The following is a 13009-nucleotide window of genomic DNA, read 5'->3' on the forward strand; positions in this document are numbered from 1 at the left end:
TCCAATAAGAAGCTATAAACTATACTCGGGCTATTTCAAACGTGCGAACTACGTCTTGTCATTATATCGGAGTCTCTCGCTCACTACACATTGTCACATTACTGTGATCCTTTTGATTATGACATAGTATAGTTGATGACTGAGTCTCCGGTTTGATTCGCGGGTGGAGCAAATAACATACAATAGTATATGTTATGTATGCGCAGCCGAAGAGTAACCGCATAGTGTTATTTGAACTAAGCGTCTCCGTGCTTCAAAGGGCACGTAAAAAGACGGTTCCGGTGGTTGTCTTTTAAGATAACAGTCATTAATTGATTTCAAACTAAGTAGAGCTTGTACTATGGTACCCAAGTAACTGATAAAAGTACTTATGTACTTTTAAATACATACATATAGATACATTAACAACGAGACTCAAAACAGATACTCGTGCTCATTACATTAATATTTGTCCCGAGTGAGATTCGAACCCACCATACGTTACATACCGTTTTCAGCGTCATATCGCCTCGCTATTATTAGTTTTACAGGTTTACAGTCTCGCACGAATACGCCTGATTATTTGTTAGTTATTTTTCATCGCCACAGTTGCTCTCAATTGGACGACAAACACACCCGTTTAAAAAGAAATTAAAATAGTTATTTATAAGATATGTATTTGAAGTTATTTGTATTTTTATTTTGTATTGTTAGTGTACAATGTAGTGTTTTAAAAACAGTTGATCATAGTCTCACTTTTAGTAAGTCAAAGTTAAAATGTGAGAGTGAGGATTGTGTGAGGGAGACAAAAAATAAGTTGGATGAAAAGGAAGGTGGGATAGAAATGTTTTCGGGTAGGTTTTTTTTTTAAATGTTAGTTTTTTTTATTACCGAGGGGACTGGAAGTCTACGGGAGAGGCATTTGCTCAGCAGTGGGACAAAGAAAAAGGCTAGATAAAAAAACTGCTTTTTTTATTTAAGAGTGAGTTTGTGGGTGTTGATTGATACAATTCTAAGGTTTAGTGAATTTTTGTTTTAACCGTCTTAAGAATAAGGGGGGGTTCTCAATTGGAAAGAGTTTTTTTGTGTAATTTATGGTTTAGTTATCAACCTAGTGTCTAGAAAAACCTTATTTTTAAAAACTTCAGTGTTCAAGCTAGATTCTAAATATTAATTAATATTTTTTTAATTACCCTAAGGGCTTTGACGTGGAGTCGCTCAATTTAAATAGACAATTAACGTTTAGTTATTATGATAGGAGACCCTTGCCAGCAGTGGGACATTTATGGGTTAAATTTATTTTTCAAAACATTTTTTATATATTTTCAGAGCAGGCTAAAGAAGACTTGTCGTTAGGCAGGTCCTTACAAACAATGCTGTCCTCTGTCAGCAAAGAGATCACTGAGTTATTTGGAAGAAGAGTACCCAGGTAACTTTCGTATAATTTTATCCCCCTTCTTAATTCCCAAAAATCTTCTCTAACCCCCAATTTCTGAGGTACATTTAACGGTAGTTTATCTATTCAATAGCGTCAAAACTCATACCAAAAAAAAGCGCTATTGAATAGATAAACTACCGCTAAATATACTCAGAAACCGGAGGTTAGCACTTCTCTACATTAACTAAGGAATCTTCATAGCAAATTTCTAGTTTCTACGCTTAGTAATTTTGGCTGTGCGTTGTCCACCAGTGACTCAGTAACGGGAGAGTTTGACAAACGACTTTTACAAACATACAAACAACGGACACAAAGTACAACCAGACCTATAGGTGGATTGCACAAATAATTGTTCCGTGTGGGAATCGAACCAATGGAACCGTGGCGACCTTAACTACTGCGCCATGGAGGCTGTCGAATTTTACTTGAATGTTAGAAACTATTATCTCAGTTAATGAGAGAATTACCACTTACTCTCAAAGTTAACGATTTGGAAAACATCGTGGTGTATTATTCAATCATAAATACATAGAATCACGCGATTTCTTTGTAATACGTCGTTAAAATAACATCACGTAAATACAAAAGCCAGTTGCGTTCACCGGTCGGTAAACGATCTGTGGGTTAAGCAACCCTTGGCGCGGTCATTCCATAGATGGGTGACCGCATAGTGGTATATGAGCTGAGCGTCTCCGTGCTTCGGAGGGCACGTAAAAAGTCGGTCCCGGCTGCTGTCTACTAAGATAACAGTCGTTAAGCCATGTCAAAGGCCTCTCTGGCGGCTTGAACAACTTTGACACTAGGTTGGCCACTAACCATACAAACAACAACAATACAAAAACTGCATGTTTGGCGCAGTGGTTTAAGCGGTCACCTCGCCGCAACAACCATAGCGCCGCGTGTGGTGGGTTCGAAACCCACCCGGGACAAATCTTTGTGTGATGAGCACGAGTATTTGTTCTGAGCCTGGTTGTCAATTTATCTATATAAGTATGTATTTAGAAGTATATAAGTATGTTTATCAGTTTAAGGGCCAGAGATCGCATAATTATTTCAAGCTTCATAATTAAATTTGTCTTTCCTTTCCACAGAGCAAAAACTATACAGAACTCTAAAACTAAACAAACAAAGAAAACAAATAAAAAGGATACAAATGATTCGAACAAGCAAATTATTGCAATTTCTCACGCAGATGAAGATAAGTATGGAAAAGAAGGCAAATATGATGATGACGATTATGGTAAGGTGGTTTTAACACATTTTTGATGACTCTTGTCTTATTGCTGGGCAAGGGTTTCCTCCCGTAATGAGGGAGGGGTTAGGCTTTGAGTCCATTACGCTGGCCAATTGCGGGTTTGGGATTTTGCATGCCCTCAAGAACTGTATTAAACCATTTTTAGACATGCAAGGTTGCATCACGATGTTTTCCTTCACCGTTGGAGCATGAGATAATTATTTCTAATACACACATAACTTCGAAAAGTCATTGGTGTGTTGCCTCGGGTTCAAACCTGCGACCACTTGCGTGGGAGGTGTCAACTTATACCACGGTATTTATGTATGTGTTATAAAATATGTTTTGTACTTATTTCAGATTCTTCACACACAAGTTCAGAAATGCAGTTAATGTCGCTGATGTCTTTCCTCGTCGGTAAGATGGGTGTAGCCATGATGGTGTTTGACTATAACTTAAGGGTAAGCAGAAACGTCCCTTAAATAAAAAGCGACTTTGCCACCGTGACTTGTGTCCTAGTAAAATAAATAGGTACTTTAGAAAATCACTTGTGGAGGAACGAGGTGATCATGTTCCTCCAACACAAAGGGAGGATCCTCCGACCAGGCGAGGTGATCATGCCTAGTGGCCCTAGGCTGCCCGACTGTTGTAGTCGGGAACTTGTATAAATAGTCAGTTGCAGTGCAAACTTCGATAGCGCGATTCAGGACTTGTGACGTCAGTTACACTGCGCGTGGTGATTGGTTGTGCTCTGGTCCCAGTAGATGTCGCTGCATGTAGCGATCCGCTACACACTTAAAGACATTTCATTTCATCAAGATATTTCAAATACTGTAGATCGATTCTCTACCACTATCGACTTCCGACAACCAGTTATAAATAAATAAATAAATATTGTTGGATAACTCACACACGGTCATTTGGTTCCAAACTAAGCAGAGCTTGTACTATGGTAACCAAATAACTGATAAACATACTTATATACTTCTAAATACATACATACAAATACTCGTGCTCATCATACAAAGATTTATCCCGGGTGAGATTCGAACCCACCACAAGCGGCGCTACGGTTATTGCGGCAAGGTGACCACTTTAACCACTACGCCATAATTCATGCTATCGTGAAATTTTACATGAACATCGGTTAGGCGTATAGGCTATCCGACAGATAAAGAATTCTTAATTCGCGACCAGCAGTTCCTGAGATTAGCACGTTCAAACAAACAAACGAACAAACTAACTCTTCAGCTTTATAATATTAGTAAGTATAGATTAATATGGATACACACATCACTTAGAAAAGTCATTAGGTTATACCCTCGTCCCATTACGTGAAAGGCGAATATTAATAACGATCGTTTATTCGTTTCAGATGAAACAGTTCTGGATGGCCGTAATGATGGCAGGGATGAGCTTCTATCAGATGTTGATGGCCATGAGAGGACCGCAGCCTCCGATGACCACAGACCCACCCCAGATTGTAAGTAAATGCTAAGGCCTGGCTTTACGGCTAATAAGTAAGTGGCAGATATCCTATCTGCTGAATAAAGAAAACATCTGATTCTGTCTATATTTCATCTGATAAACTAAGTCACAGATATTTAAAAGCGGTAAAACCGGGCCGAGCTAAAATACAATGATATGTAATATTCGGGAGTATGTTATAAATAAAATTCTCGTGTCACATTGTTAGTAACTGTACTCCTCCGAAACGGCTTGACCGATTCTCTGGAAATTTTGTGAGCATAATGAATAGGTCTGAGACTATGCAAAAGTCTATTTTTCATACCCCTGACTGATAAGGGATCTGCACCCTTAACATTTTAGTTTGAGACGTTTTTTAATTGTTTTTATTAGTTCGCATTAGAAAAAAATACGACTCTAATTTTTACCCTTTTATCACCAATCATTTTTAGCATAATCTATATGGCAAAGCAACGTTATATATTTTGTATAACCTGTTTTTCTATTATTTACAGATGATTATGAGGAGAAAGCCGCCCAAGTATATGGATGAAGATTATATCTAAGAGACAGAAATTATTTAATTATAGTATTGTATAGTAATGAAGTTAAGTTATACATACATATTTAGTTATTAAAATTATCGAGAAGACTTCAAAGCAGTTTCGTAAATAACGGATTTTTATTTATTTAAACTTTTTCTATTCAAGTTGTAATTTTTGTTTTTTTTAATAAATTACTGTCCCACTGGTAAGGCCTCCTCCCAAACGAGGGGAAGGGGTTAGCTTGAGTCCACCACGCTGGCCTAGTGCGGGTTGGGGACTTTGCATGCCCTCAATAAACGTATTAATCAAATAGGCATGTAAGGTTTCCTCACGATGTTTTCCTACACCGTTAGAGCAAGAGATAATTATTTCTAATACACACATAGCTTCGAAAAGTCATTGGTGTGTTGCCTCGGGTTCGAACCTGCAACGACTTGCGTGGGAGGTGCCAACTTAAACCACTCGGCTATCACTGCTTTGTAATTTAAAATCCGAATTTTCAATTAAATATTAACAATAAAATACAACAATAAAATAAAAGTTTATTCAATTCGTTTCCGCAAAACACAACTTTCACAATATTCTTTAAACAGTTATACTATTAACCTTATTCCCTTCATTAACAACTTTCAGTACAAAAATCATCTCATCTAAAGTTCTCTTCACTTCTTTAGTATTCTTCTTCATATAAACTGTGAAATCTTCTTTCAAATTCTTTATACTGTCTTCTATCAACTGAATAAGTCTTGAAAAAGTTATATGCAGAAGAATTTCGTGAACTTTCTTCTTTTCTAAAGTTAGGTAAAGATTTTTCAGATTCAAAAACCAGTTCTGATTGTAGTATCTCGTAACCTGAGATATACTTTTAATTGTGTTGTGTAACTGCAATATAGAAACGATTTGTTAAATGAATACATATATTTTACTAATACTTGCCTGTGACGTCGACCGCTTGCGCTACTATATTAAGGCTTATTGCCTGCCAAGGTCCCGTTCTCGTAGGCTTTTCGAGTGAAAACCTATCCTTCTTTTGTTTTTAATAAGACAACTCCCGCATTAAGAATTGTTCTTGTGTTGCCGGGACTTTTACAAATATAAAAACAACCGACACAAAGTACAACCAGACTAAAAACAATTATTGTGGATGGCACAAACAGTAACTATACAACAGTAAAAGAATTTTTCAATTCGCTCCAGCAGTTCCTGAGATTAGCGCGTTCAAGCAAACAAATTCTACAATTTTATAATATTAGTATAGATTCAGTGTTTTATCATCTAGAGCTTTTCAAATAGGCGCCTGAAAATGCGACGAAATTATTCTAGAAAGAAATGTTACTGTATTGTAGTTTCGCGCTCGACAATCAATTAAGTACTTACATCAAACAATTGATCTTCTACATCACAAATAAACTGTTCCAATTTATCTAAAGCATTTTTATCAGCATTATTCGGCATATGACGTCTTAAAAACCACCAGGGATTTTTAAATCTTGACTTTTCTTTCACAATTTCTATTGAATCTCTTATATTCTTATTCCATGTTATATGTTTGTTTTCCAAGTTATTGTTTTTAGGTTTATCTTTAAAGATTTCTGATGCAACATTGTGAAGGAATATTATGTATTTCAGCACTTGTAAATCTAATGGATCAATTTTTAAGCCTTTTCGGGATCTTTTTCTGAAAATCACAATCAATATAAAAATATTTCGTTATATATTATATAAGTCGTATTTTTAAGGGCTGTCAAGGCGACGTATATATACGACTACTACCGACTGCCGAATTGGGGAAAATGTAATTGCTTTTTAATAAAACAAAAAACAAAATAAGAATAAAGTATTCTCAATAGTATTACGAAGTTTGGTAACGTGCCCGGTATATGGCAATAGACTCGCTGTTGTTACATGGAACTAACATTTTACATAGCAAAACACGGAAGTATTTCATACATCGCAACCGTATGTTAGAAGTTCAAACTTTTACTCTGCAGCAACAAAAACAACTGGGGGTTAGAGAACCGCTTCCAACTTATAGATCGGTAACCGCGTAGTGGTATCTGAACTGAGTGTCTATTTCAGTGTTAACCCCGATCCCTCGGGAACTCCAGAATAAAAGTAGCCTATGTGTTATTCTGAGTCTTCAGCTACCTACATACATTCATTTCATCGGTTTAGTAGTATTTGCGTGATAGAGTAACATCCATACACATACATACATATTATTATATACATTTTCACAAACTTTCGCATTTAAAATTAGTAGGCTTAAGGTTACAGTCGCTAAGCCACGACAAATACTTTCAACCGAATTGGGCAACTTCGACACTAGTTTGACTACTAACCATACAATGAATAAATTAACTTACACCAATTTCTTAATTTTGAACAAAGCAGCTTGTGTTTCAACAGTAGTAGCCAGCCAGTCGTATTGTTTCAGAGCCTTACTTTCCTCTTTTATTTGATCTCTCAACACATTCACATATGTATTCACTTCTGTTGAGGCCGATCTTTTGTTCTGCTTCTTATTTTTATTTTCCATTTCTTTAGTGAAAGCATCTATGACTGAAATTTCATTAGTATGTAATACAAAATGTAATTAATAAATAATTCGGTAGTGTTGGTTGCTACGCCCTACATCATCAATGATTTATACCTAACAGAAATATTCTTAAAACCATTTGGCGATTAAAAAGAGTGGCCTGGAGTTTCTTGCCAGCTCTTCTCATTGGCCCTACCTTCCGAACTGGCGGTAAATTCACTCTCTGTATCATTGACTATCATAAGTGTCAGCATTTGATCTAAATTAATAATGATTATGATTTATAAATATCATTGGACAATTCACACACGGTCATCTGATTCCAAACGAAGCAGAGCTTGTACTATGGTAACCAAATAACTGATAAACATACTCCCGCAAAAAGACTTAATCTTGTATCGCAGGGAGTTTAACAAACATACAAACAACGGACACAAAGTACAACCAGACCCGAAACGACTTTGTGAATCGCACAAATGATTATTCCGTATGGGAATCGAACTCACGTCCTCACAACATAATGGCAGCGGCGGCGGCGTGGCGACCAATAAATGAATAATTTTATTAAAAACTTACCTTTAGACATTTCAATAATCCTATCATAATTCTTATACCTAGATTTATGTGCATGCATTTCCTTTTTCCGTTTATCAGCTCTCCCCAACAGATAATCATTAGTTTTCGCAAACACCTGATCCACAATTTTATCTACATCATACGGTTTTTTCTTCTTTCTTTTATTGTCAAAACCTTTGCGATTGGAGTCTACGAAGTGCTGGCCGTATTCTTTAGACACGGATAGGTTCTTGCCAAATTGTTTGAATTGGTGTAACATGGTCTGTAACGCTAAGGTCTGGTCTTGCATGTCTTCTTTGTCGTAATATGGGTGGGCTTCCTCATTCGTGTTTGGCAAGAAACGAGCGCGTGTTGTTGTTTTACAGTTTTTTGTTTTACAAGCTGTGGGTGTGAAGATATTTTTATGTAATTTCTAGCAACCCTGGTGTTAACACAGGTTGCTAGTAAGTGGTTGATAAAAAATATTTTGACGATTTCAAATACTTGTTAAAGTTTATGAAATAAAGAATTTTTGACTTTGACTTTGATTTGACTTTGAACATAATATATTTGATCGGGAAAAAAGTCTTATCGCATTATAGTATGTATGAACTTGTAATAAAATCTTTTCTCTACACAAAAAAAGCTCGATATTTAGGTACCTCATGAACTCATTAAAAGAAACCTAATGAACCGTGTACTCGTTTGTGATTCTTGAAGCCAAAGAGATTTTATTAGAAGTTCATACATACTATAATGCGAAAAGACTTTTTCCCCGACCTAATATAAATTAGCAAACATCAATATCACTTGGGCCGAACTGGGAACCGAACATGGGACTTCGTGATCACCAATGTATACACATACAGATCACAAAAGCAATGTATATTATGAAGTTATTTTCAAAATATACATACGTTTGGCAGACGGTTTCCTTTTCTGAGTTGTTGTCGCTAAAGTACCGAATCTCCTGGATTTATCAATACCAAACCTTTTATTCTTTATCAAAAGTGTTCGAGCATCTTTGAAATGTCTATTCAAATGTTTTACCTTCCTATCACCAAATCTTAATATAGATTTACGCTTTTCAAACTTCATTTCTATCAAATGATCATCGAATTTCTTCATTCCTCTTACTTTATTAAATTTTTCAACTATGTCGTATATATTTTTGATAAATTCTTTGTCTGTTTTTTTATTTACTTCATTACTTTGTATTATTTCTTTCAGATCCAGATTTAGGCTGTTTCTTTTCATGTCTTCATATTCATTGTCTTGGTGTTTTAAACTCTGTATGTATGGAACAAAATTGTCAATGGATTCTTTCTTATTTCGTTGTTGAAATTCTTCATTTCTTTCTTGTTCTTCTACTTTGAAGTAAGGAGTAGTATTTTCGTCTAAATTTTCAATTATTTGTCGTTTCTTATTAGGTATGTTTGGTGCGTAGTTGTGTACTGGTATTTTGTCAAAATTTGGTTGTGAATTCTTGGATGGACTCATGACAAATGGGTCGTCAGTGTCAACTGAAAGAATAGTACATTTATACCAATATTTTTGGACAAGTCACACACGGTCATTTGATTACAAACTAAGCAGAGCTTGTACTGCAACCAGATCTATACTAATATTATAAAGCTGAAGAGTTTGTATGTATGTTTGTTTGTTTGTTTGTTTGTTTGAACGCGCTAATCTCAGTAACTACTGGTCCGATTTGAAAAATTCTTTCGGTGTTAGATAGGCCATTTATCGAAGAAGGCTATAGGCTAAATAACATCACGCTACGGCCATTAGGAGCGAAGTAGCAACGAAAAATGTTACAAAAACAGGGGAAATTATGACTTATTCTCTCTTCGGTGACGCAAGCGAAGTCGCGGGTTGCGCGGTTGCGCGGGTCAGCTAGTAACTAATAAACATACTTATATACTTCTAAATACATACTTTTATAAAAAAATCTCGTGTTCATGTTCATTCCCGTACTCTTCCGACCGATTCTCATAAAATTTTGTGAACATACTTAGTAAGTCTGAGAATCGGGAATTCTTTAAGTAATAAGGGTTGCCCACCCCTAACAATTATTTTAAAATGTATATGACAAAACAACGTTTGTCGGGTCAGCTAGGAGTAATGTATAAATTGACAACTTCAAAACAGATACTCATGGTCATCACACGAATATCTGTCTCGGATGGGAAACAGTAACAAACATACATACAAACTTTCGCATTTATAATATTAGTAGGATCTACCAGTTACTCATTACCAGACTTACTTTGCCCAGCAGTGGGACGATACAGGCTCATAATAATAAATAAGGACTTACCAATTTCATATACATGATAATAATGTGGTGTAGTTGTTTCTCGTTTTTCAATATGTTTTATATCTGAATCAACTTTACTTGAAGCACTTACAGATTCCTTGAGACCATCTTTCTCAGGCTTTTTAGTATCTCTTATATTAGCAGTTGATACTATAGTACTAACTACAGGACTTTCAGTAGTCAATTCTTTCTTCAGAACATTTTCAGTATGTATTGTCGTTACTTCTCTCGGTAATGCTGTAGTTAGAATAACTTCTGTAATCGGTAATGCTTCTGTTTGAACATTTTCAGATGTCGATTCCGAAATAGTAGCATTTGTCACTTTTGCATTAGAATTATTTGTTATTAGTATTGGTAATACTTTTTCTGTTTGTACATTTTCAACTGTCGTCGATTTAGATATGATGTTTTCGGCTTTTGTTGATACAGAATTCTGTGTGTTGTCTTTCGTTTGGCTAGTTTCAATATTAGTAGATGTATTGGTCGTTTCCGTGATAGTATTGTTGGTAGCGACCGGCTTAGATACTAATGTAGCAACGGGTGTAATTATTGGTGTAGCAACTGTCGTAGTAACTTTTCCAGCAACAGATGTAGAAAATGGTTCAGCAACTTTATCAGTTACTCTTGTAACAACTGTAGTAGGAACTTTTGCAGCGGGTGGTGTAGCAATTGTCGTCGTAACTTTTGCATTGACGGCTGTAGCGTCTGATGTAGCAACTGTCGTTGTGACGTTTGTAGCAATTGATGTAGGAAATGGTGTAGTGTCTTTTCCAGCAACTTTTGTAGCCTCTGTCGTAGCGATTTTTGCAGCGATTTGTGTATCGATTGGTGTAGCAATTGGTGTAGCGCCTTCCGTAGAATCTGGTGCAACATATGGTGTAGCAATCACTTCTTTCACAGTCATTGTATCTAATATATTTATTATTTCATTTGTTGAAGCCGTCGGAGTGTCTTCAGTCACTACAGTAGGTTTTGTAGCTCTTTCATTATTGCCAAGTTCAGAATTTACATTTAATGTACTATTATTTTCACTACTGATTTTATTTGTACTTGTATCAATTTTAACAGTAACGTGTTTTATTGTTTTATCTTTAATTTCATCAGTTTCATTTGTTTTTGATAAAATTTCTTGTATTTCAGTATCATTGGTTTGTGTTTCACTGTCCGTTGTATTACGTAGATTATAATTTGATTTGATTTCTAAATTTGCTTTTGTATTTAACGGGATGACTTCTTTTTCAATCGAATCTGTATCTTCTATTGTTTTATGTGAGTCAGTATTTAGTTCCATAGTTTTTGTTTCTGATTTAACTTTACCAAATTCTTTTACTTCTGGTTTATTCGTGCCTTTAGCTTCAACTAACAAATAACCCGGATTCTCTTTAATTTCTTCAAGTTGTTTTCTATTAGTCATTAAATCTTCTTTATTAAGTTTTGCTGTACTTGAATTTTCTTCTAAAGATATTTCAGAAAGTGGTTTTATTTCTTTATCATTTAAATCTTCCGTTTCTTTCTTAGCTTCTGTTGTTATAGATTCTTCTAAGGATTTTTGAATTAATGGTTTTACCTTTTCATCATCTTCAGAGTCATCACTATTGTGTAAATTATGTGTGGTTGCTTCTACTTTACTAGATTTTTCTTCAGAAGACATTTCAGTCTGGGATTTTCCTTTTATATTTGTCGATAAATCGTCTTCTTGTTCATTATTAACTGTTGCAGATGATTTTTCCAAAGAAGTTTGTGATTCTAGCTTTTTGTTTATCGATAACTCACTTGAATCTTCTTGTTCATTGTTCGCTTCTGTTTTAATCCTTTCAACTGAAGATATTTCAGTTACCGGTTTTACTTTTTCAGCATCTTCATCACTATTATTAGATCGATTTTCTGTTTTTGATTTTTCAGTAACTGCTTTGTCATTTTCAGCAGATTGTTCTTGTGTGGTATCTTCATTGTCATAACTACGTCTTTGTCGTTTAACTATATTTTCACTATTTGCGTCGGATTCAACTGTATGTCCCGAACTATCTCCTTTACTTATGTCGTCTCCTTTACTCCTCATTTGCTCTCTTTCTTGCAGTAATATAGATTCAACGAACTCATTATGTTCTTTCAACTGATCATCACTAAGTTCTCTACTAAACCTCTCTTTATTCTCTTTACTCTGAATGTTCTCCATGATTCTTCTAGCTATCTTCTCTAAGAACTCCTGCTTCTCTTCTTCGGGTAGTAATTCGATGTATTTCTCATCACTGCTAGCGAAAACTGTCGTCAAAAATATAAATAATATAATAATCATTGTTTCTCATAACATGTTTCGTACAATTTACTTGACTAAGTTCGAATGTTATGTTTTGTTCGTGGAAGCACGGTTTTAGTGTGAAATCTACCGTGAAAAGTTATTTGTGTTGTTTGATAAGAATTAATTAGTTTTTTATTGTAATGATAGTTGCATGCGTGATTTAATTTAAGAGTTTTAATGTAAAATTTGAAGTGTGTAATTAAATTTGCTTGTTCTGACTTCAGCCTGGTGACTTTGGCTATCAATTATGACTGACTTGGCTAAATTACATGATGTAAAATTAATGTAAATGGCTATGTGGCACGGCCGGTAGTGATACTACCGATCACGGGGATTCGGGTTTGATTCTTGGGTCGGGCAAAATGCTATTACGTCGATAGCACTTTTCTAAAGTATATTTGATTATTTTCAAAACAGCCCATCGTTTGATAACGTGCCCGGTATATGGCAAAAGGCCTTGCCCTCTAATACATTAGAGTAACATTGTAAATGGCGATACGTATATTTAATACATCTGCCTGCACTTTCGGATAAAATAAACGTGATGTTACATATTTTACAGATAAAATAATTTGCTGTAAGCTGACAAAAAGGGGATAATTATAAACTCCATTTCGTTGAGGATTTAGGGTT

The 13009-nt window shown here is 35.3% G+C and overlaps 2 protein-coding genes across 4 annotated transcripts; one reads left to right on the top strand and one right to left on the bottom strand.

Annotated features, from left to right (window-relative positions):
- The first annotated feature begins 599 nt into the window (after positions 1-599).
- Positions 600-5080, top strand: LOC142984634 (uncharacterized). 3 transcript variants are annotated; one of them, XM_076132383.1, is made up of 6 exons: positions 600-833; positions 1309-1408; positions 2509-2657; positions 3012-3112; positions 4027-4134; positions 4634-5080. In XM_076132383.1, the coding sequence occupies exons 1-6, from the start codon at positions 653-655 to the stop codon at positions 4682-4684; spliced, it is 690 nt and encodes a 229-aa protein (XP_075988498.1). In that variant the 5' UTR covers positions 600-652; the 3' UTR covers positions 4685-5080. The 3 variants fall into 3 exon arrangements, with proteins under 3 accessions (XP_075988498.1, XP_075988499.1, XP_075988500.1); XM_076132384.1 differs by having other exon boundaries at positions 600-812; XM_076132385.1 differs by having other exon boundaries at positions 673-833; positions 1314-1408.
- Positions 5081-5185: 105 nt separating this feature from the next.
- Positions 5186-12470, bottom strand: LOC142984633 (uncharacterized). Its single transcript, XM_076132382.1, has 6 exons — positions 10078-12470; positions 8675-9280; positions 7779-8159; positions 7030-7225; positions 6041-6341; positions 5186-5545 (listed from the first exon to the last, which is right to left on the bottom strand). Exons 1-6 carry the CDS (start codon positions 12371-12373, stop codon positions 5249-5251), a joined length of 4077 nt encoding a protein of 1358 aa, XP_075988497.1. The 5' UTR covers positions 12374-12470; the 3' UTR covers positions 5186-5248.
- Between the last annotated feature and the right edge of the window lie 539 nt (positions 12471-13009).

This window comes from Anticarsia gemmatalis, chromosome 27 (assembly GCF_050436995.1).
Source record: "Anticarsia gemmatalis isolate Benzon Research Colony breed Stoneville strain chromosome 27, ilAntGemm2 primary, whole genome shotgun sequence".
Taxonomy (NCBI): domain Eukaryota; kingdom Metazoa; phylum Arthropoda; class Insecta; order Lepidoptera; family Erebidae; genus Anticarsia; species Anticarsia gemmatalis.